The sequence below is a fragment of the Rhagoletis pomonella genome, unplaced genomic scaffold, assembly GCF_013731165.1.
Source record: "Rhagoletis pomonella isolate Grant_MI unplaced genomic scaffold, Rhpom_1.0 Rhpom_scaffold_00011, whole genome shotgun sequence".
Taxonomy (NCBI): Eukaryota; Metazoa; Arthropoda; class Insecta; order Diptera; family Tephritidae; genus Rhagoletis; species Rhagoletis pomonella.
The window spans coordinates 13,989,603-14,014,867 of NW_023458565.1; the positions used below are offsets into that span (position 1 = coordinate 13,989,603).

The 25,265-nt window shown below is 35.4% G+C and overlaps 1 protein-coding gene across 1 annotated transcript; it reads right to left on the minus strand.

Moving 5' to 3' along the window:
- Positions 1–215: 215 nt before the first annotated feature.
- Positions 216–24,686, minus strand: LOC118747033 (sex peptide receptor-like). Its single transcript, XM_036481026.1, has 3 exons — positions 24,405–24,686; positions 15,706–16,934; positions 216–481 (listed from the first exon to the last, which is right to left on the minus strand). Exons 1-3 carry the CDS (start codon positions 24,464–24,466, stop codon positions 216–218), a joined length of 1,557 nt encoding a protein of 518 aa, XP_036336919.1. The 5' UTR covers positions 24,467–24,686.
- Between the last annotated feature and the right edge of the window lie 579 nt (positions 24,687–25,265).

Here is a 25,265-nt window from a genome sequence, read left to right on the forward strand (position 1 = left end):
GCACCTCCACCAGCAGCCTCAACAACTTGCTTACCTTCTCGTCCCGCGCTGCTATGGCCATTCGCCCAACGTGTGCCATTCTTACTTGCCCCATTGCCTACCAGCATGCCACCCCAGCCGCAGAAGCCACCATCTGCCGCACCTGCTGCGACACTCGTCTCCTCATCGCCATATGATGGCATCGCTCGACAACAACGAAGCTGACTTCTCGTATGCTACACATTCGTCACCTGCGTTGTCAGACACTGCTGTTCAATGGCATGCGATTTGCTGGCCAGCTCGCCGCGCAGCCGGCCGTTTGTGCCAATGCCGCCGCCGCCGCCGCCACCGCCGTCATCGTCTTGCGCCACAGGCAGCCACTTGTCCAGGAACTTGGGTCGGAAGAGTTTGGTGAATGTTGTGCGGAATTGGCGGCTCATCGAGCAGTAGAGTATAAAATTGATGCTGGAATTGAGTAGCGCCAGTATGTCCATGATGTCACCTGGTGAAGAAGAAGAAGAATAAGAGAAAGAATGGAGAAATTAAAAGAATGTAGTGAGTTGAGTAAATAAATTATGTGTAATTAAGAGTTTATTCGTGTTGAGAATGGCGCAGAAAGGCAGCTTATTGGTATGACGCTGTTAAATTTTATGATGCCATTGGCAGCCTTAAGCATTTTGTGCGATAGAGTTCGCTTTGAGAGTGGAAAATGGGGTCTTATCGATTAAGTTGCTTGTGTTTTATTGCTTATGTTTTTAAAAGAAACTTTTAAGAGGCAATGAATGAAGGTAATTAAGCTGATTCAGGGAAATACTTGAAATACGAGTTTACTTTAAAGTTTTTAAACAATAAATTAAAATTATAAAGAATGCGTATGGACGCTTGAATGGCAGACTGAAAAGACATTTTTGGTAGATTAAAAATTGGACATATATGTATATATTTTTGATCTTTTGAATGGCAAAAAAAAATTTTTTTCATCGCAGAATACACTCGGAAGTTTGCCATTGCTTGCCGCGGGGCGACCGCAATTATAAATTTTTATTTTTAATTTTTTGATGTTGGTTGTAACTCGGCTTGCACTCATTACCTGCGAAGTGGTAGCGCGCACTGCTAACCACTACCTCACAAGGGCCCACTGCATATATATGTTTTGTAAAAAAAATTTGATATAGACTTTTTATCTTTTGAGTTTCGACATAGATTTTTGGTATATCCTAGAGGACATTATTTCTTGCTTATTCAAAGTTAGCATCGAATACTTTCTTTGCCAGTACTCGCAACGATGTCGCCTATCTGTACTGTTTTGACTGGCCATCGGATTTAAGCTCGATGAAACTATTTACAACGATTCATTAGACAGACTAAGTGACTGTTTCTTTTTTCTAGTTAAACGCAATAAACATTGAACCAACGGGTCCTCTTAGGCCTAAGTGTATCTCCCTCAGTAATATGGATGAGTGCAGCCGCTGGAACCACCGTAACCTCATCTACCCAAGCGCTAGTTCCTTTTGACCAAAAAGCAGCTGAACAATGCCATAGAGTGCTACAATTCGGTTTGGGAAAACTTCTTGGCCCGCTGTGCAAAAAACTTAACCAAATAATGTATATAAAATCTTTCTGAAGATAACTTTATACTATTTATTAGTACACATCTCCAGACTAAAAAAAAAGTTGTCATAAGGACGATGCTATTTACCTACCAACGTGAAACTTTCGAGTATCTATTTTTCCTCAAAAATAATTTTTCTAAATGATAGTGTATGTAGAAATCAAAAAGAACAAAAAAGACTATACAGATCTCAATTTTATATTGGTAAGGGTAAAAATTATGTCGTTCCTCATCAAATTAGTAACCACATCTAAGATTTTTTCATACACTTTTTAAATTATTAGATAGTCAATACCAGGCATGCTTCACTGCTCCTTAAAAGTATTTTTATGTTGTTTGATACCCTTTTTGTAATATTTCATTTATTTCATCAATTTTGTTAAATACAATTTTTCAAACAGGTGGTAACCTTCGTCAAAAATATTTTCGGCAGTAAACTTTCCTAAACCTCTTCAGTGTGACACCTGTATCGCAATATTTTATTTATCTTATCAATTAAATTAAATTCAAATTGTTAAACATGTGGCAACCTTCGCAAAAATATTTTTGGCTGTGAGATTTCTTAAACCTCTTTCTTTTTGCAGCCATATTGCGGCAACTCTCTAATTTTTTTCTTTCTATATTTTAAGTTAGACCCCTAGCAATAGATTGGTGGAAACTGCATTCAATTTCATGGGTTAGTTTTCGAGTGATGCGGGTAAAAACAGACAGACATCATGGTATACACTTCACAATTTTCCACGAGCTTGCGTGGCACTTTTCTCTTTTCAGAATTAAAAACACAAATTTCATAAAAAATATACATCTGGATGTCCATTTTGAAATACCAACCTTATTTTTAAGCAATTTACCAACTTTTAGAATAAATACTTGTATTGTCGGAGATATGTCGACTTTAATCTTTTACTTACTAGAAAAAAAATATTTTTAAGATCTTTAGCCTAAAACCCATTTATTCAATGTAGTTTAATAGTAGCCAAGCTTGACATTCCTAAATAATTTTGAATATAAATTGTCAGATTTCGGACACATTAAATTCACACGCTGCAAGCAATTTTTCTAACCACATACACATAGCAATTTGTGTAAATATAACATACAAAAATATTTATGTATTTGTGTGAACATTTATGTATTTGTAAAATTTCTAATTGAATTCTACGAATAATTCACTGGTAGTCATTTAACTTTGTTAAGTTTGCACTGCTTTAATATTACGAGTATAACTTTGTTAGTCAAGCAATTAATATGTATGTACGTAAAATATGGCAGATGATGAAAATAAATTATTGAATTCGAAGAAAAAATATAAACATGGAAAATTCAAATTCTATCTAAATAATTACTATTTAGTAAGTACACACATGAAATGTATGATAATTTTTGTTTTCTCATGTCGAATATAATTTTATATTCTCCTGGTAATTTGGTTATATTTGATTTTAATTAAAAGCATTGCGAATTTATAAATTAAAAAAAAAGAAAATGCACATTAGTAATGAAAATATAATATTGGGTATTCTCGTACACTGTAAAATTGGATCAATTTTTTTTTTATTTTTTGTTTATTGGATGTCACTACCCAATTCCTATTTGGAATTGCCGGATGATTCCGAAAATCTAGTTATTTTTTTTCTATGGATAAGTTACCGAGATATTTCCAATTTATCGTTATTCAGCTTTAAAAAAGTGGTTCCCCTAAATGACGTATATGTTACGAACATTTAAAAATTTTAATATAGAATACGGAAAATGAAGGCCAACAAAATTCCTCGTAATCCGTATATGCACTACTTTGCGATAGGTCTGATAGTTTCTGAGAAATTAACAAATAATTCTCGATTTCCGGAAAAATAAAAAAAAAAATACGATTTCTTTGTTAATTTTTTCCTCTACAAAAAAATCAAGCAAATGAGGAGAATCGATTGATAAATAAGAAAGGAATGAAAGTCAAATGAAAATGCGTAAAGATTTTTTTATTATGAAATATGAGCAGAAGAGCGTGTTACCCAGGTGTACATGGCGTATGAGTAACACTCTTTCCTGCTAATTATTAATAACAATTTTTTTTTTGCATGTTCATTCCTTCTTTATTTACCAGTCGCTTTTGTTCATCAGTTTTTTTTTTGTAACAGAAAAGGCCTTAGCACAAATGAAAATAATTGACACATAATCGTTTTTTGCCAAATGGATGCGAGTTGGTATCAGCGTTATTTTCCCTGTCAAAATTCATTCAGCATCCGAAGTTTTATGTCCGCTCCTTATCTTAGTCTATAAACCTTGTCTCAGATTCTTTTCATACCGAAGGGGTGACAGATATCTTATCGAATAACCAGGCAGTAAATAAAACACAAAATTGTCATAAATCTACTTCGAAGATAGTTATACAATGTAGATGGGAAACTAAATTGCAGATGAATTGACGAGGAAAGGCACCTCATTGTCTGCGATCTGCACCTCTTCTTGCGAACTCTGGATGGAAATTAGTTTTATCGAGATAACAAATTTAATATGGTCTGCAGAGCAACACACATCTGGCCGAATTTGGATAAGCGCAGATCTCCCGGCCCTCATTTCACCTCCCGGCACCAGCATGTAATTGGAATTCTCACCGTGCAGAGTCTGATGGTAAATCGAAAGCTTAGAACATTACTGAGGAGGGACGAAATAAGTATCTAATATGGCTTCAACCAGGCGCCATGGTGGCCTAAGTGCTTTCTTTTCTTGTGCCGGATGAGGGCAGCCAAGATAGACTAACTTGCTTAACCTTATAGTTATCGTTATCATCACTACTTAACTTCTAATATATAATTTATTCTACCGGAAACCAAATTCGTTCTAAAGTAAATCGCTAAAGTCAAAAAATTTTGTATAAACCCTTTAACTATGCATAATCTCACTTGATAGAGAAAAAGTAAAATGTAAGCAATTCTCATATTTTGAACTTAATTTACTTATATGCCTTAGCTGACACCTGCGTCTATCATCCACGTATAACCATATGAATAGTTGCGTTTGCACAGATTAAATCGTTCAATATTAAGTTAAATTAGCAGCTAGCCGCGTAGATGGCTCTGGATAATAATTTCAATTCCGTAAATTACAATTACATATGTGAACGAAGTGGAATGTTCACGCATACATATGTATATGTATACAAAAATATGTGAATAGCAGACATGAATGGCTCATTTTGACCAAATTATTTTGTATTTGAAGAGCTTGCAGCCAGAAAAATGTGTATACTGATATTAATATTTACTCATGTACGCATCCATATTCTTCGATATATACGCTGCTGTATCAATAATTAGAAATGTCTTTTACATGGAAAAATATGCACGGCACAAATGCACCGCTGCTGGTGTTCATTTTCCATAATATTAAACATGCATACGTAGGCTGGTGGTAGTAGTAGTAGGTACAGTCCAGTAGCGTCAGAATATGAAATCAAATGACTCTATAATGACCACACATGGCGTATGAGAGCAACATGCAGCCAGTGGCTGTTTAATTAAGTTGACTGCTGGAGGTGGATGTGTGTGTGGTGATAGTGGTTTGTTTATGGTGGTGATGCCACAGCTGGTCATCACTGTCAGACGACAGCTAGACGATTGCACGCGCAAAATATGTAATTGCTATGCATACTGATAATGCTTTGAATATATTTAGACGTTCAACATAGTCGGTATCTATGCATGTGCGTTTTACAAGTGTGTACGCTAGGGTGGTCCAAAACAAGTAAAGTCAGAATTTTAATGCTCTCACCCCCTAGAATTGTTCTATACCGAAAAAAATATAACCCTATTTTTTGCTCTTGAAATCAAAAAAAAAAAAATTTAGAGGTCGCTCAAGGCGCTCAAAACTTTCCATGTATTTTATATCTTCGGGAAACTTCCAATAACAATACCCAATTGTTTATTTAACCAATTTTTAATACTAAAGATTTCTTATTTGTTCCCCCCATTGCATTTTCTGACATTTTATGTCGGTTTTGGCGGACCTTTAAAATATAGTTACTACGAAAAAATTATTAAATAAATAATTGAGTATTAATATTGGCAATCTCTTGAAGAGAAACAGTGTTTTCTAATCGAGTTATATTGCTTTTCAAGAATTCTATACCATTTCAACGAAAAGTGGTTTTGAGCGATCTCTAAATATTTTTTGATTTAAAAAAAAAAAAATATACCCCTAATTTTTTTCGGTATAGAATAATCCTAGGGAGTGGGCGCATACAAATTCCGACTTTACTTTTTCACATGCATTTTTAGACCGCCCTAGTGTACACATACATATCCTAGGTACACTCTGTTGCATGTAGAGTGTGCTTTGATAGAATAATCGAATTTTCACTGCAGCTAAAATAGTTCGGAAAATGATTTTAATTTAGAATTTAATGGATTTATTCGTAATTAAATGCCTAAATACACATGTCAAGGTAAATAGATTCTCAATCAGCTTAATATAAAACTATGTAGGCATTCACACCAGTCTGGTTATTTGGTTATATAGTTATATTCTTAGTCAGTTAACAACAATAAAATAGACCAGAGAAAAATAATTATTAACTGGATAACCTGATAACCAGGCAAGTGTGAAAACACTATATGTATTTATGAAGATATTCTGCCTTTGACACAGACCATATCGACTCTAATCATTCTGAGTTAGAAACCCGAAAATTTTATTTTTCTTATTTAAAAGTATTCAAATAAAAATGGAAAAACCAAAAAATTCCATAGTACTAAAATTGTTTATCAATGACTCAAAAAAAAAAATAAAACTAAGCGTTTATTTTATGCTTAAAGCATAAGAAATTGTTACCAGCACTCAAGAAATAAAAAAAAAAAAATCTTCTATACAAATTTCTTAAACAGCTGGCTGCAGCTTTCAAGAAAAGTTTTTTATTATTTCTGTTGCTTGAAAAAGTACTTTGCTGTTGCGGTAAATTTTCTTGAAGAAATAAACAAACGAGCATTTTTGCTGTGTACTGATTCAAAAAGAAATTTTGGTAGAAAAATTTTTTTTCATTTCTTGTGTATCATTTGATAGGAATTTCTTCGTTTTTATTTCTAGTTTTCGAGAACATTATTTCTATGCAATCAATTTTTCTAACCATTCCACCATTTCTAACCTCTGGCATTAATCTCTGCCATAACAAATATCTAACTGTTTTTCGCTTGAAACGCATACATGGGTTTAATTTTCCAAATTTGTTATTTAGCTAATAAGCGCATGCAGCTTTCGTTCTTTATTCTAATTTACACTAACAATCTACTCAGCAAAAGTATACCCAATTGGAATTTTTAATTGCACAAACGTGATTAAAGCGCATTAGCGTATCTCGCTGAGTGAAAAATATTTCGTTTACCTTAATTGCTTTTTATATCCATACATATATAGATATTAACATATGGCGCGCATTTGTAGTTGTCGAAATAGCGCAAATCTTAACGCCTTTGAGAATTTATATCAATGCGTAAGTGTTTCGTGTTTAATTGAAGCGGTTAGAATCATAAGGGTCTAAGTGACATTTTTTTGAAAATATAAGTTACACCCATATTTGTATAGTTCTATATAGTGTTTATTTGGTGACAAAGAGTAAACATTCTTTGAATTAGTTAATTAACCTGCATTCATTTAGGCAAGAATCATTTCAAATGCATTTACCCAGAATTTACAATTAGTAATCAACTTTAACCTTAATTATCTCAAAAAAAATCAGGATTCAAAACATTTTCATCAATATAGCTAATCGAGCAGTTTGTAATCACTCTTTTAGGGTACTTTTTTTTAAGAAAGTGACCCCTTTTTAAAAAGTCAAAATCAATTAATTAATAGTCTAAATAAAATAATGCAACAGTGTGGCTGCCAAACGAAAGGCGTTCTAAAACGATTTATTCCAAAATGACTTTCAATACGCGGTTGTCACCTGCTCAAAAAGTTAAAATTACTTTAATTAGCACGTTAAACTAAATATTTTCACATGGGTGTAAAAAGATAGAGGTTCGAGAAAGCTTTATTTTGAAAATGTTCTTAAGAGGGTTGCCACCTGTTTTGGAGTAGATATAAATTCAATTTAGTTAACAAGCTAAAATAAATATTTTGTATGGGAATAAAAGCTAGGAGACTTTTTTTAAACCACTTCATCTCGAAAACAGTTTTGAGGAGAGTTGCCACCTGTTTGAAAATTCATAATCACTTTAATTAACATGTTAAATTAACTACTTCAATATGGATGTTAAACGAGAGAGGTTTAACTCAGCTTTATTCCCAAACAAATTAAATAAAATATTTTGTATGCGCATCAAACGAAAGAGTTTTAGGAAAGCTCTATTTCGGAAATTATTTTGACGAAGGATTGCATCTTGTGAGAAATTCTAAATCAATTTAATTAGCAAGAAATATTTCAATGTGGGTGTCAATGGAGAGGGTTTAAGTAGTTCTTATATCGTGACTTCGTGAATAGCTCGTAGCATTTTATCGATTGAGTAGTAGTTACCATTCAATATCACATTAAAGGCCAACCTCTGTTATTTGCACGAGTGTTCTCAACTGTGGATGCCCAACTAAACTTAACCAAACCTAAAATTAATTTCTTAAATTCCATTTACTTGTGCGTTCGAGTTTGCAGCCATATTAGATCGACAATATTTATTTTATCTTTCTGAGAAATCCCAAAAGTACTTATAAAATTTACTTTACTCAGGTATAAAAATATATTTACAATAAGTCCGCATATTACAAATTTATGTAGGCACCTACAAAATGTTTATAAATATTACTGTGCCTTGTCACTTGCACATTTCTCATTAGTGTCTCGTAAATATTTGAAATTTCTATTTAAATTTCCTCCAGTAAGGCCCCTACAAATACGCTTGCAATCATTTGTACATATTTACGACGATCTTAAAACACCTATAAGTGTGCACACATGCAAAAAGAACACTTAATATTTCGAATTATACAATATTTACGACATACTACGCTTTTCAAACAAACGAAAATTTCAATCCAATTTTGCTGCTTATTGAAATGGCAGTTTTGACAATTTGCTTTTCCCAACGCCTCATTACTGTCAGCTCATATGAATTTGCAACGGATGTGTGAAATTGCAAAATCGTCTTCGTTAATGTGTAAATATCTATGTGCATTAGGGTGGTGCGAGAAATATGTACATATCAACATCATGGGGCGCCACTTTTATTTTGTTCTACGTCCAAAATAATGACATCCACAACAGTTGTAAAATAAATAAAATTAAATTTTGGATCGAAAAATTTTTTTTTTTTTAAATCGCCAAAAATTCCAAAAAATCGGCAAAATTTTGACTTTGAGTAGTTATAAATGAAAGAGTTTATGAACTAAAGTATACAAATATGTCAAATTTATTAGATTTAAAGAACAAATTTTTTCTGATTTTTCGCGATTTAACCCTTTCAGTACAAGCGTCCAATATATTAATCAAACTTTTTTTGTGGAAAATTATGGTGAAAAAAAACAATATTTATTGTTTAATATAATTTGTTATTAGGCTAAAAAAATAGCAAAGCCAGTTGGAAAACATAAAAGTAATTGAGAACACTGCCCACTGTACATACCTTGGGTACCACTATCGTAATTTGCGATGGTTAACGGTAAATCCACCGTTTTAAACAATTTTTTATTGCTTTTTTGAAATCGATAACCTAAAGTTAGCAGGTATACAAATTTTTAGATTTGCAGCTTTAACGGCTGATTTCCTTACTGAAAGGGTTACATTTTTTTCAATTTGAAATTTTCGGGGATGTCTTTATTATTATTTTTTTTGTAAGTAGAAGATAATAAAGGGATGCCTCATACACTCATTAGATGTTGATATTTTAACGACCACCCTAATGCATATATATATGTATGTGTGTACAAATATGTCGATTTGGAATTTCTAGCGCTCGTAAATATTGCAATAATTACTTTTTTTGTTAGTTTAATAGCGTACGTGTGCCTTAGCTGAAGGTCATGCTGTGTTTGCGTCGAATTCAAATGGAAACCGAAAATTTAATTTGAATATTAATTAGTCAAATTTTCTATTTGTTTCTGCGGTGAAATTCTAATAGTTTCAATTATATCAAAATATTTATGTGTTCAATAATAGAACACGGGCTGAGTATCTACCTTCATACATATTTATGTTCATAAAATTTGGCAACATATGACAATTTTATATTAAACCATTTAAACGAAGCTATTTGGTTCAAATATAGCGGCTGGGTGTATACATTCTCACCAGAATGTGTTTCCGGACAGTGTTTTTTTTTTTATATTTGCAATGTTTTTCGTAATAAATTTTTTTCGTAAATTTTTAATAGAAATATAGTGCATTCAGCGTCAAATGGCTTATAAATTAATGATTCAAAGTTTAGGAAAATTCGAAAAAATTTTCACCAAAATTTTCAAATTTTAAACAACATTTTTTAGATTTTTTTAGTATGCAGTTTTGTAGCTCATTCAATTTTAGCATAATAAAGTACAAGTTTTTAGTGGCTATAAGCTAAGTGCCTGCACTACGGTATAGAAAAGTGTCGTTAAAACTAAAAATTCCTACATACATACATACATACGTATTTCAATAAAAATTTTGCTGCTCTATGCTAAATTACTGTTTGGCTTCTTTTGTTTTGCGTGTAATTTTTTCATGTACCACATTTATTGTGTTACTAAACAATACATTTTTTTTCCAAAGATTTAAAAATGCATAAGTATTTAGGCGCTTTATTCACGCATGTGTGGAAAAGCTTCCGATTATATTTTGCATAAAAATTGTCATTTGTTTATGTAAATAAGCATCCATTTCAAGGTACATACACTTATGCATACATATGTATTTAGGTACGTATGTGTTAGTGGAAACATTTGAATTGAAATGAAAGCCAGCATGTCGCCATAATTTAAATAAATGACGGCAAATAAAACGTTTTCACAAATGCTTATAAATAATGACAAATATGCTACTTATTCCGCAAACAAAAAAAAAAAACACATTTTTATGCATTTTTTTTTCATTTTACTTTGCGGTGATATTCAAATGTAAATACTCTAACCTACAGTGACGCAAACAAATGACATATGAATCACAACTTTACACAGAATTTAGGAAAATTAAACAAATTTTCATCAAAATTCAACTTCTTAATCTCAATCTTTAGAACATTTTTGTGTATGCAGTTTTAAAGCCCATACAATTCTAATCCAATGAAGTACAAGTTTCAACCGGCTGAAAAATCGCGTTGATTTTTGAGAATTTTTTTTGCAGTCTACTTTTTCAGGTTTTTTTTTTATATAGCAAGTGCAATTTACAAAACCTGGCGTTTATTTTTGAAAATTTGTTGCAAACGGTCTCCCGCGTTTTATTTCATAAGAAATTCATGTTTATATGGAAAAAATCCGTCACAAAAAAAACATAATTATAAAAAATCAACGGTATTTTTTAGCCGTTTGAAACTTGCACTTTTTAGACTATAATTGTATGGGCTATAAAACTGCATACCCGAAAATGTTCTAAAGATTCAGAGTAAAAAGTGGAAATTTTGTTGAAAATTTTTGAATTTTCCTAAATTTTTTCGCTGCTGTGACTGATATGTTTTTGGGTAAAGCTTGGACGATAGTTTTAGAGAAAAATAACACAAAAAAAAAAAATTTAGCTCGAAAAACATCGCGAATTTAAAAAAAAAATCAACGGGTGGTCATTTGTATGAGTCACTGTATATGCCAAAGCACTTAGCACACACGTGTACGCAAATAAATGTGTAATAATGAATTTTTCGTATATCCCACGCTTCCTTAACTTGTTGAATGTCCTTCAAGCCACAGCGAGCAAAGAATGCAATTACGTTATTCCTTGGCTTTCTATTTAATTAGAAATTTTTTTTATCCTAACTTGGGTAAGTTGAAATTAAAAATTTATTTGGAATGACGAACGAAAATTAATACCGACTTCTTAGTGCGCAGATAAAAACGTAGCAGCTAATACCTGCTGATTGGACGCAAGTAAGTACTTTTTATGTCCACTCTTTACCATTAAATGCCAGGTTCTTCTACATCAAATAATGTCTACCTATCTTTAAATATTGCTTTAATTTACTATGACACCCATGTACGAACTGGCTTTAAATAAATCTTCACTGCGGTCGAGAAAAATCAACCTTATTGCTGTTTTTATTGCCATTATTGCCATTATTCCATTATCCCCAATCTAGCCAACAACCATTTAAAGGTTGCAATTAATTTTGTTGTTGCGCGCCGCAGGGGTAGCATGTCACACAAAAGTCAAACATTATCAAAGTTGTTCAAGTGGTTAAAGTGCAGAAAATTGGTAATTGTTTAATTTTACTTTTATTGTTTGTGTCTCTTTTTTTGCTATTTTGGTTTTTATGAATCTCACAGCAAGTGAGAGAATGTCATAGCAACGCTGTTGTAATTAATTTGATTTGCGTTGTAATTGTAGTGAGTGGAAGAAAAAAGGTATGCCAGACTGAGAGGGTCATAAGAATGGAAGACCAAAAACAAAAAAAAAAAATAACATATATAATAAAATAAAGTAAAGAATGTAGATTGAGAGACGATGACAACAATCTTTTAAAATGATAAACAAAAAAAAAATTAAGTCAGCGGGAGGGCAACCAAAGGATATGCATACAAATAGAGAGGGAGAAGAAAATTAAATAAAAAATAAAAATAACAAAAAAAACACGCATAAATGCAAACGGCTGAAAAGTTTTAATTAGCACAACACGGGGCGTATGAGCAACTTTGCGGGCGACATTAATGCCGATTTCGCCTCTAGCGAAAAATGCAACCTTCTCTTTGCCCTCTACGCACAAACATTAAGAATAGGGCGATGAGAAGGCAACATTTTTTGTAGAAACGAAATCGCCATAATGTGTGCTCCCGGCGAGCGTATGGCGTATGCAATTTGCCGGCTATAAAGTGCAAACGCAAGTTCACCCCGTCAAATGTGATGACTACAAAGGCGCGAGGACAGAGGAATGCCACAACAAACGACAGTATGTAGAGCAAAAAGTACGAGATGAGTCATGCGACTAGTAACTCTTTTTTTTTGTTGGATTTATGTTGAATAGTTATTTTTTTTTTGGTTGGGCATTTTGTGCCAAGAGAATAATTGTACCCGGAAAGGTGAAAAAAGAGGCTATTCGGTTTGAGCATCCTTGTGGAGGGGGTTCAATTACAAGCCGGTTTCGCCTTAACCTTCATCTGCTCGGTAGTCTAAATATGTAGCATTTTTACCGAAAATTTGTAATAAATAAAATATTTCCACTACAGCCATGTACGAGGTTTTCTGTAGCTTTCTCTTCTTCCTTCTTATGAGACCTTCCAGATCCTTTTTTTGAACCATTACCATACCATTACCATATCGATGTTCACTTCCCTGGCAACCCGAATCCAGAGAATATCCCTTTGGAGGCTGAAAATCTCCGAAATAAACCGCTCGGATATTACGTGTGACGATCGCCTTCTGTGTGCAGGTGATTCTTTCAAGACCTTCAAGGCCACGGGTCTAGACGGTTTTATGCCAGCTCAACTGCAGAAGTGTGCGGCGGTGTCGTGCCGCTGGCTGATGCCTATATTCCTAAGGTGGGTAAGGTCTCTCATGTATCACCCGGGGAATAAGTCTTTCCTTGTTTCTTTTAAGGCTTATTGATCTGCAAATAAGAACAGCATTCTCAGTGCCCTTCCTTTAATCAGCATGCCTACCGCAGAGGTAGATCCATTGAAACGGCCAGTGTAACGATTTGAGAGTGCTGATGGACCACATCGGGTTAAAAAGTTGACATAATGGCCTATAAGGGAAAATTGGGGCAAATTATATAATCATTATATTCAACCCCCGCAAAAAATTCATTGAAAAATGAACTTTCGAAAAAAAAAATGATTACTTTGCTGGCTAGCTGCAACAAGCAAATTTTAGTTTTTTGTTTTATGAACTTTTCTTGCAGATTTTCAGCCGAGAAATTCAATTTTGTTGCCAAGAGTTGACTAAAAAATCTTTTTTTTTAATTGCAAAGTTGCATCTAAATTTTTACCATTTTAACTAGATCTTTCAGAAGTTTCTTGAGTAGCAGTTTTGCAGCCCATTAAGGTTAATAAGAATAAGGTGCAAGCTTTAGGTTGCTGAAAATTCGCGTTAATTTTTGATAATCTTCTTTCTGACTATATTACGCATTTTTTTTTACACACGGTCGTTGATAGTTTTGAACAGTCTCTTACGCAGAAGGAATACGCGATTGGTAGCTTCTTTGATATCGAGGGCGCTTTTAATGACGTCTTGCCTGAGGCTATCGTAAACTGCCTGAAGAGGCTAGCGGTCGGAGCCCACCTTGTAAGGTTTATTTGTTGCGACAGAATGGGTAGCGCTTCAATCCGGCGATGTCATTCGCCGTTGCTTTGGGTTACTTTCGTCAAGGACCTGTTGGTGACTCTGAAGTGACTGCTAACACGGGGAAAGTTTCTAGAAACACTTTTTGAACTCATGCAGGGTTACCTGAAATTGGCTGAAAACTGGGCTTGTAGCTGCAGGCTGGGTGTTATACTGACTTATACTGATAGGGTAAAATATTTGGGCTTGATCCTTGCCAGCAAGCTTTCCTAGAGGAAATCGGCAAGAAGGCAACGGTACCCTTATATTGCTTAAGGTCGGCCATTGGCAAGCACTGGGGTGTCTCACCGAAAGTAGTTCATTGGCTTTATGAAATTATAGCTAAGCCAATTTTATTTTATGGAGTATCCGTCTGCTGGAATGCTCTGGGCAATGCCTTCATCTTGAAGCCGCTAGAAGGAGTGCAAAGAGCAGCCCTAATTTGAGTCCATGGGGCATTTCGAAGCCCTCCTACTCTGGCGCTTAATGACATGCTAAACGTCGTGCTTATAAATATTAGCAGGCAGAGCTGCCGCTACCCTTGCCGTAGTAAGGTTAACGGGGTTGGATTCAGGTTCGCCTTCGAGTTCCTACCAACTCGAACAGGCCACTAAATGCCGATTTTGGGCCCGAAGGGATCTTTCACCATCCATATCTCAGCGATGGAGGACTGGGAGGAGTGCAGTATTTGTAATCGGGGTCATGTTTAGTATTTAAGGATGGATCGAAGCTCAATGAGAAGGCGGGTAGAGGTGTGTTCTATGAAGAACTCTCCATGAACCTGAAGTTCAGGCTACCGGATAACTGTAGCATTTTCTAGGCAGAGGTTACTGCAATACAGAAGGCGTCGTATGGATTGCTCATTAGTGGAATGTCTTTCAAGGAGGTGAATACCTATTCCGACAGCCAAATAGCCATCAACGCTCTGGGCACTCTGATGTTTCGGTCGAAAACGGTGAGGTATTGCTTGACATCCCTATCGACCACATTATTTGGGCTCCAGAAAATCGCTGGAAACTGCAAAGCTGATGAGCTGGTAAAACTAAGAACATTTGAGTAAGCGCTCCTAGGCAGAGCTGGTCTGGGTACTGCCCTGACCTCGACAGGTCTACTCTTGGACAGACGGGCGATTGGTCAGCTCAGTGGGCGGATACCGTGGAATGCAAAGTGGCAAAATCCTTCTGGCCACGTGTAAACCAGGGGCGGTCCAGAGAACTCTTGGGACTAAGAAAAGTACACCGCTCGCGAGGGGTGGTGCCCTTATTTCACCAGCTGCATGAAGGACGTTGAGGTGGAATCATCTCAAAACCTGCCGCTCTGGTGTCCTGATTTTGCGAGGTTTAAAAATCTTGGGTTGCACTTTTTCCACACTCCCGATGAGCATTCGGGAATGGATATCAGTAGCTTCGTGGTGAGCACGGAGCGTTTTTCTTATAAAAAGTCGTGGGTTTCAATGCTTTCCTTCCCCCCCTATATTGCATTTTCCTGAGTTTGGCAAAAAGTTTAGAGATGTAATTTTTATGTTTTTTTGTTGCATTTAGTTTTAACTATATTTTTATAAAAAATTTGCGAAAGGAATTAGAATAAAAAAACTTTGCATACATTGCGAAAAATTCTCTGTGCCAATACTTTTATCCAGAAGTGTATGCTCAGACAACTACTACTATGTATGTATATATTTACACACATCTCTACTTACTCAATTTCAGGTAGCATTGCAAGTAGAATGCATCGCCCAGCATCGTATTTAGCAGACCCATAATGCCTTGCGGGAATTCAGTAATGAGAAACAACAACAATACCGCCAATAACATACGCGTCGTCCGATCTGTTTGTTTCTCCTTTTCCAACGTTTTGCTATTTTTGCGTGGTCGCTGTTCCATCACTTTCCCATTGACGATGGGTTTCATGCCATTGGCTGCGTTGCTAGTTAGCATTTTGCGTCGTCGTTTGGCCTCCAGCAGCGCTACTATCAAACGCACCGATAGTATCGTCAACGCTATGCAAGGTATTAATTTGATGAGTACACTGTAGATGAGGAAGGTTGAGTTGAGTAAGGATTTGTTGTGCAACGCCAAATCGCTGTGATACAGCTTGTATACGGTGATGTTATGATGGGCCAGCTGCCATGGCGATGGCGTTGACGATGTTCCTAATGCCGGTGTGTTCGTTGTAATTGCTCTCGCAGTTGCAGTTGCAGTTGCAGTTGCAGCTGCTGTGGAAGTAGTTGTCGATACCATGCCGGACAAATCACTCATATTCCATGCCATGGCTACTGCCGCTGCGGAGGTGGTACCAACTGCCAACGTACTGCTATTACCTGCCGTCGCCCCCACTGCCAATGCTGATGCGGTAACCTGTGCATGCGACCGTGTCAGATTCGCCATCTCATTATAGTAATCGATTATGTACTGAGTTAATGGCTCTGAGTCTAGCGGTTTGCCATGCTCATCTATGGCTTCTAGGAATTCCACTATTGCGGTGACCAAGTACAAAGATGGTGATACCACCAGTATACAGACGATGTATGCTGTGAAGATGGTGTAGAGCGTGGTGCGCATGCCACACCAGATACTATTCTTTTGCGGATAACCAACGGCTATGTAACGCCACACGGCCAAAGTGACAGTCAGCCAAATGCTAATTGTATGCAGCACTTGTGCGAATATCGAGTGGAATTTAATGAAGCAAGCCCAGACATAGCTGAGGCGCTGTTCGCGAGGCAACTGATTGGCAAGTATGTAGTCGTGTGTGGTGTAGGGTATATACTCGAGCATGACGGCGAGATCGGCCACCGCTAGGCCGGTGAGTATGGCATTGGTGGGTGAACGCATCTCCTTGCGCGTCAACACGATGATGTTAAGAGTGTTGGCTACGGTTCCCAGAATGCAGACAATTAGCGAGATGTAGCCATGCCAGATTTTGTAACTGAAAAGATAAAGAGAGTATGAAGAATTAATTAGTTGAGAAAATATGGATTCTGTAGAATTAGTCTTATGTAGCTTATAATTTTAGTCGAAGAGATTCATTAGGTTACCTAAGAAAACTCAGTGCAATGTAGAGAAACAGTATGTCTATCAAATTAAAGAGAAAATTCTCTGGAATTAAGGCCAATTAAATTTTTTTGTACATAAGGACGATTAGGCATTGAAAATGTCCTTTTCACATTTTATCATTGAGTATCCTTGAAATTTTACAATAATTATTTTTGAGAAAATTACATGTTGTTTGTCCCTCTAACTTTATTTGCTTAAAAAATAACACTAATTAAAAGGACACACAAGCTATTCGTCCCTTTGAACCAAAAAAATTGAATTTTTGGAAATCTACAGAATTGTATCTTTAATTTGGTGCCCATACTGGATTTCTATGCTGCAATACATTTTTTAAATTATTTTTTGAATTAACCATATCTTTGAAACAAAGTTCTTTAAAAAAAATTCTGTCGTCAGTGAGAAAAACTAAAAACGCAATTTTACTATATTTGGCCCACAGTTTCGTGAGTATATTGATTGCTTCATGTGTTTCGATTATTATTATTATTTTTTTGTCGCACAGTGTTATTATTATGGCTCTTATGCACCGCGATCTCTTAAGTGGTCTATTGTGTGTGTACCTTCGACCTACATGGGAATGCTTCTAACGTAGTCTAGCGCTTCCATGGGCATCACGTTGACAGAGAATGTGTTCTGGCGTTTATTTGTCCAGCTCACATAAGCGGCGGACGTTTTTTTTCGGAGAGATTCATTTTACTGAGACGATAGCGAAGGGAGCAGCGTTCAGTATACTAGCCACTGAGAGTTTGAGGTCCTCTCTGCCTAAATTGAGTAGTTTTTATGAAGCTTCTTTTGAGGGACAGACAAATCGTTTGACTTTTCTCCGCTCTTTTGTATACCCAGTTATTTATGGTCCCCTTTACGTGTGTTTTGGTGAGCCCACAAAAGGGTTCCCGACCATAAAATACTGGGTTAGCTCCCAGTTTCGCTAGACAGTTAGCCTCCTCCTTGCCATCATCTCCCTCAAGCCCTAGTACTTATCCTAAAAAAAAGTGTACTCTTTGCTCCAAGAGAATTTAGGACATTGCGGCAATCATATACTAGCTAAGAATTTATCTTGTGGGATTTCAGGGCCAGTAAGGCTTCAGATATATTTCAATGATATGCCCCTTCTAAGAAATTCTCAGCCACAAATTTCTATTGCATGAATCTCCGCTCGAAAGATGATAGGTAGCTACCCATTGGCATCTATTTTTTGAAGTTCGGTCCACAAAACCCAGCCTGAATTTCACTATTTTCAAGTTTAGATCCATATGTGTACCAAACCATCCCATTACATTTGGTGAATGTGTTCCCTGCATTCCAGAGAGTTCGATCTGCAGTTTGTACTTTTAATTTCCCAGAGATTTCTAGGTTTGGAACTATTGCTTCATGGGCTCGTTAGCGAATTTCATTATGACATTCATGTGACCCGCCACATTTGAGATTTTCAGTTCGGAGGTTTTTAGAACTCTCAATGCCGCTGTGGCGCCTCTTTTTCTATTAAAATAGGAAATAATTAAATAAGCGAAACGAAAGGGAGGTAATCCACCGAAGGCGCTAAGTGCCTCAGCTGGGTAGGTCTTCATAACTAGTATTATGCCAAAACACCCTATTCTGTGCAGTTTACTTAGTTTAGTGCTTGCGGTTCTTTGTGTAGCCTGAAATAGTACACCATGATAAAGAAGAATAAGTTACTATTGGCTTTATGACCGAGTTTAATGACCAATAGGTTATTTTGGGAGTAGGACCCTATGTTTTATCAAAAAGACGTGCACAGGCAAAGAAAGCTTTCATCGCCTTTCTGATAACAGCCTCAAAATGTGCATTCCAGTTGAATGTTTTATCAAGAGTTACCGCCAGATATTTAGCTTCACTCGAAATTTCTATTTCTGTGCCACTCAAATTGTGTATTACCCAAGTCACTGTTCACAGTTACAAGTTTGAAAAAGTATGCGGTTTCGTTTATTTAGACACCAGCATTAACACCAATAATAATATCAGTTGGGAGTGATTCTCCCTCCTGTCAACATGTTTGACTTCGGACTGAGTAGACAATTGAAAAGTAAAGTCGTCTCCTGTAGCACGCAAACCACACTATATAAGTCACTTATAGTACCACTGCTGGTATATGACGCAGAAGAATTGGGGGGGCCTTGGAGTGTTTGAGTAAGAGCTTTACAACGACATGGACATAGTGAATTGGGTTAAAATAAATGGACGCAGATGCTCCAGCTCTGAATTTTTCAACGCGTGTCGCGTTACTGGCAATAGAGGCAGAGCAGGGCCTCTTCAACATTGGAAGGACCAGGTGGGGTAGCACTTGTCTTCACTTTGCATTTCCTATCGGCGTTAGTTGGCACAAAAGAGAATCGATTAGCTTTCTTTGGTGGACTCGGCAAAAATACAGCGACAATAAAGAAAAAGAAGCTGGAACATGGACATTTTTAAAAATTAGAAAAAAATAGTTCCCTTTGTTATCTAATGGTTGGATTAGGCTTAAAAGTTGCAAAATGGTGATATTTTTTTACAAAATATTTTCGAGAGAATGAATCTGGTGTTGTGAGGTTGATTTGGGAAATTTTATAGAAATAATTTTTTGAAAATTTTTCGCGATTTCCCGATAAAAATATCGATAACAAAATAGATGACAAATTCTATAAAAATTTCGATAGCAAAACCAATAATAATATTGGTAGCAAAATCGATTAGAAACTCGATAGAAATATCGTTAACAAAAACGATGAAAATATCGATAAAAAATCGATAAGAAAATGGATAAAAATATCGCTAAATAATCGATAACAGCATCGAGAAATAATCGATAACGGAATCGATAAATCATCGATAACAAATCGATAACAAAATATATAACACAGTCGATAAAAAATCCATAAATAATCAATAACAAAACCGATGAGAAATTCGATAAAATGTCGATAACAAAATCGATGACAATTTCGATAACAATTTCGATAGAAAAATCGGTAATAATATTGGTAGCAAAGTCGATTAAAAAATCAATAAAAATATCGATTAAAGTATCGATAATACTGGTAGCAACATCGATAAAAATATCGTTAACAAAATCTTTAAATAATCGATAACAAAACCGATTAGAAAATCGATAAAAATAACGATAACAAAATCGATGAAAAATATCGAAAGAAAAATCGATAACAAAATCGATAAGTAATCGATAACAATATCGGTAACAAAACCGATAAAAATGTCGATTATTATATCGTAAGTCCCGAGAATACCGAAAATCTCTAAAATCCCAAAATAGTTCCCAGATTGAGTCTCTGTGTCTCTATCTATATCCTTTTCTCTATAATTACCATTAAATTTACCTTGGTCTTCATTTTTTCCTTTATCTTTACGCATCTTTGGGTTTGTTTTTATTTTTGTTTTTACCTTTGCCTTTATCCTTTCTTTATCTATGTACGTACACAATTGCCGTTGAATTTGCCAATTTACTCCCAACCAACCAACCGCCGCTAAAGAAGATTCCCTTCAAAAAAAAAAATCAGTGAGCCCTCTCTCAATTGGTACTATAACATAAAAAATTGTGAAGAAATACCAGATACAGGAACCAATTGCTGTCCAATTTGGCGTGGAATGCCAAGCATGTAAGTTGTTTTGAGCAAAAGAACAAAATTAATAGGGTATGCTTATCACATTCGGCAATAAATATATCTCTTATATTCACGGACACCCTAATGTACAAGCATACACACAGCGGCTGATCAAGTGTTAAATAACACAATTAAAAGTTTAATCTCGCAAGTACGACACACTTTCATTTTCTAATACCAACACACTTTCTAAACCTTCATCTGAATGAGATGGCAATGAGCAAAAAAGAAAAATTCATGATTTTAATTATTTAATGCGTCAAATCATGACGGTGGCTATTATGGGTAACACCTACTAAAAAACTCATCTCTCCAAAGGCACACCAATTCTTTCTCCGAAGTACGCTTGCGTAAGTGTAATTAATTTAAAATATATTTTTTCCTATGTGAAAAACGAGCCGAAAGCGAATAGCAAAGAGAAAAGGTGTATGTATGTAAGTACCTGTACAATGACATGGCGTATGCAACACTCGCCTACTACCCGCACACTTGCGTAATTTCAACAAAGCAGCAGCAGCCGGTGGGAAATTGCATTAACACATTCACACAAGGTGAAAACAAATTGCAAGCATAAGCACTCTCATATACATATAAGCAGTGGCAGTAGCAGACGCACACGTTCTCATAATGCTGACACATTAATTTAGACATTAAATGTCAACTTAGACGCACCAACTCTAAATGTTCGCAGACACAAGCTAAACATGCATATTTGCAGATGTGTGTGTGCGTGTGATTTACGCGTGTAGACGCACTACATACAAGCGACAATGTCAGAACAAATCAACATGAAGTGAATGAGAAAGCTTTGCGACAATCACAGCGTGGGTTCACGCAACCAACAACAACACCCATACAATGAACTGCGCGTAAACGAACACGCACGCACACACACACACACACAAAGAGGAACACTCGCTACCATACATGCATACACCAATTGTACGCACGAGTGAAGCGGAAAGGGGAATTGGATTGCTCGGAAGCAATTAACAAACCGCAATGTGTTTGCTGCCTGGCACTACATGGCGTATACGTAACACATGGGAATTTATAAGGGGGGTTTTTTTTTTGGAAAAAAGAAAAACTGAGTGCACATGTGTATGAATAAATAGTAGATGGGGTAATGTGTGCTTATCTAAATGTTTCTGTTTATTGCTCACTCACTTAGCTATATTAAATATATACGCAACTTTTTGAATTTGTAGTAATTGTCGCAGATGCGTTTTGTCTGCATTTTAACATTTTACACAGACAGCAGGTTAAGGTCAATCGGGGAAATTGAATTCATATTCAATCATGTTATGCAAAAGTAGGCTATAACATGTGAATATATATATACGTTTTTGTGGAAACAAAATTTTCGGAAAAGTAGTCATAACATAATTATAATGTATCCTTATGACAATTTAATAATATTGTAGTCATAGTTCCCATCCGACACATTTTTAGTTCTGCCACAATATGCAATAAAAATCATTGGACCTTCTGTACAGAAATTGAGCTTAACACAGTTTTTGTAATGATGAAAAGAGCCTAAGCTAAACGTTAGTTAGTTCTGGACTCCAAGCAAAAAAATGTAAATAAACGCCGTGGAGAGAGTATATGAACTCCAGTAATTAGAAGGCTTGTAGCCTATTCAAATAGATACGGAAATTGGTAATCTAACGGCTGTTTGTCAGTTGGAAAACTGGGGTAACTAGTAGTGAGGAATGTAAAAACTGATTTTCGATACTCAAGGGGCTGTGATTAATATTTTTTCTAACGTCTTTTTAAGGCCTTAACCAAACTATGCTTGAGTTTAATACTCATAAATATATATGTAAATATGTAGTAGTCACTCTGTATTTACTTTTTAACCTTAGTCCGAAGAGTAGTTCGAACATTACAAATTCTTATGTTTAAATAAATTTTACATACAAAACCATGATAAACGATAACAAAGTAAAATCGTTGAGAGGCAGTCTGACGTTTGCTAGTAATATAATTTAAAAATTTAAAAATCAAACTCACACACACATTCTCATTCTCAATCGCAAACCGCAACAATTGTGAACAATTTAATTTTTTTATTATACATTTTATATGATTTTAAAATGCTTGCAAACGTCAGAAAAAAATCATGGCCGACGATTCTTTCAATTCAATTTCAATTTACCTTGTAATGTTTTTATCATGCACAAAACTACTACATATCGACACCTTTGCGGAAGATCGACCTATCTCGGCAGCCAGTTCGAAAACGCTCTATCTCAGAAAACTTTTCAAGAATGCCCTATTTTAGAATTTGATTGAAGAACGCCTTATCTCAGACTTCGGTTCAAAACCGCCCCCTACTCAGCTGCCGGTGCGAAAACGCCCAATCTTAGCACATTTTCAATATATTTTCATTTGAGATAGGGCGTTTTTGAACCGAATTCTTCGATAGGGCGTTCTTCAATCAAATTCTGAAGTATGGCGTTCTTGAAAAAGTTTTCTGATATAGGGCGTTTTTGAACTGGCTGCCGTTGTTGTTGTTGAAGGTTGATCTTCCACTTAGGTGTCGAAATACTCTTTCAATTTGATCTACAAAATAGTCTATAAAACCCTAATAAGACCAAAAGGGTCCAAGAAGGCGGGGATTCGTGGTGCAAAATGTCGCTATATTATTTCCATTATTGGGTCTGACACTTTTGCCTGTGTGAAGCTCCTTTTGTAAATTGAAAAGCATTATATTGTACGAAAATAGCTTACGATAGATAATACATATCTGAACTGAAGCAGTTTTTTTATGAAATGTTTTATAAAATGAAATTACCAAGTGATTAATAATTTAAACGATTTCTCTAATTTTTTTGGTAAAATCGCGACCGCTACCGCCGCCAAAATTGACGCGCCTCAGAAATTTCCTAATATTTATTAAAAAATGTGGAAAGTCGTATTTTTGAAAAAACGTATTTATACATTAAAAATCATAAAAAAAATTGTGAACATGTTACATCCAAAATATGTAATTAACATACCATGCGTTAGAAAAGTTCCGAAAAAATTTAAAAATGAAAATTTAAGTTTTTTCGCCTTCTAAATTTTTTTCATCTAAAAGTTTGAATTTCTTAAAATGGAAAAGAAACCAATATAAAAGAAGAGAGTTATAGAAAATATGGCTACATGCAGGACCTTATAAAACTCTTTCATAATGTACATATGGTCTTTATTAAGAGCCTTCCAAAACCCTTATAAAAGCGCAGTCTACTACTACTAAATAGAACCTTATATAATCTTTATAAAACCAACTGTTCTTCTTACTTAGTGTTTAGTGTTATCCGCGATACTCTGAGTGCATGTATGGAACTTTTTGTACATACCCTCTAACCCAACATACCACGATTTCCCTACTATTTTTGAAATTTTTTAATTCATAATTGAGCTTAATTTGTTTTTTGTTTCTTCTAATTTTATGTGAATTTCATTTTTTGGAAATAACCAGTTATTAAATTAAAAAAAAATAATAATTTTACAAAGTTAGTCTATTTTCTATTTTTTACTATTGAATACTAAGTAAGCCGCAACCAATAGCTTTTATCACGGGAATTGCTTGTATCAAGTATGTAGTATGCAGCTCTGATTAATTTTATAATTTGTTTCCTCCATTATGATCCAGTACTTCTTTCTGACAATATCGTGTGGTTTTACATTTGTGTATGTATGCATGTGCGCAATTAAAAACATCACATGTACATATTTACCTGGTGTGAAAGTTGTCAAGGCCACTGCCACAGTATATCGGCTGAGATTCATTTGTGGCCATTATGTTGCTGTCACTTAATTTTCAGTACTTCAGAGAGTAACGAATACGCACGTAGGCTTGCTGATGGCGCGTGAAATTTTGTTGTTTTTTGTCTGTTTCAGATTTGCTTTTTTTTTTGTTATTCCGGCAGTCGCTGATTTTATTCCATTTTACTTCGCACGCAAATAATCCCCTCGTAAATGTTGTATGGCGGTTGATTGCATTCCAAGGTTGCATTTCAATCCAATGCGCTGGAAGAAATGAAAAAAAGACATATTTGTGTGAAGTACTTAAGTAAAATGAAAGCGGCAATATTTTTTCAAGTAATTTGTTTACAGAAAATCTACTTGCAATGTGTGAATGAAACCAAAAGCTTTGATTGCAGTTTTACATTTATATGCTGTCGGCTTTCGAATATCTTAAATCAAGCTAATTGGCTGACAAATGAAAATTAAACGCTCTTATTTAAAGCTAAAGGATTTTGCAATCACAGCCGAGGAGGTGGCGCTTTGTGTATTCGAGAGAAAGACTTTGCGGATGATTTACGGACCTTAACGCGCTCGCGATGGCGAGTAGCGCAAACGATGGAATGAGGAGCTTTATGAGCTTTACAAATATATAGCCATAGTGCAGCGAATTAAAAAATACAGCGGCTCAGCTCTGTTACTACTAGCCGACCAGGATGAAAATTTTTATAGAAAAAATATAAATTTAAAAGAAAATGCGTTCGCTGTGACATAATTTCGGTACCTCAAACACATCTAAATTCGGCCAGCTGTATTCTCCGGGACATTCTCTTTCACAGACCATATGAACACAG

What these genes read in the sequence shown, in the direction of transcription:
- LOC118747033 (XM_036481026.1), bottom strand. Translation starts at nt 24,466, where the DNA reads ATGGCCACAAATGAATCTCAGCCGATATACTGTGGCAGTGGCCTTGAC. An exon ending in CTTGACAACTTTCACACCAG is followed by an intron (nt 16,935 to 24,404) that starts GTAAATATGTAC and finishes TTATCTTTTCAG; the next exon opens with TTACAAAATCTGGCATGGCT. An exon ending in GCAATGCTACCTGAAATTGA is followed by an intron (nt 482 to 15,705) that starts GTAAGTAGAGAT and finishes CTTCTTCACCAG; the next exon opens with GTGACATCATGGACATACTG.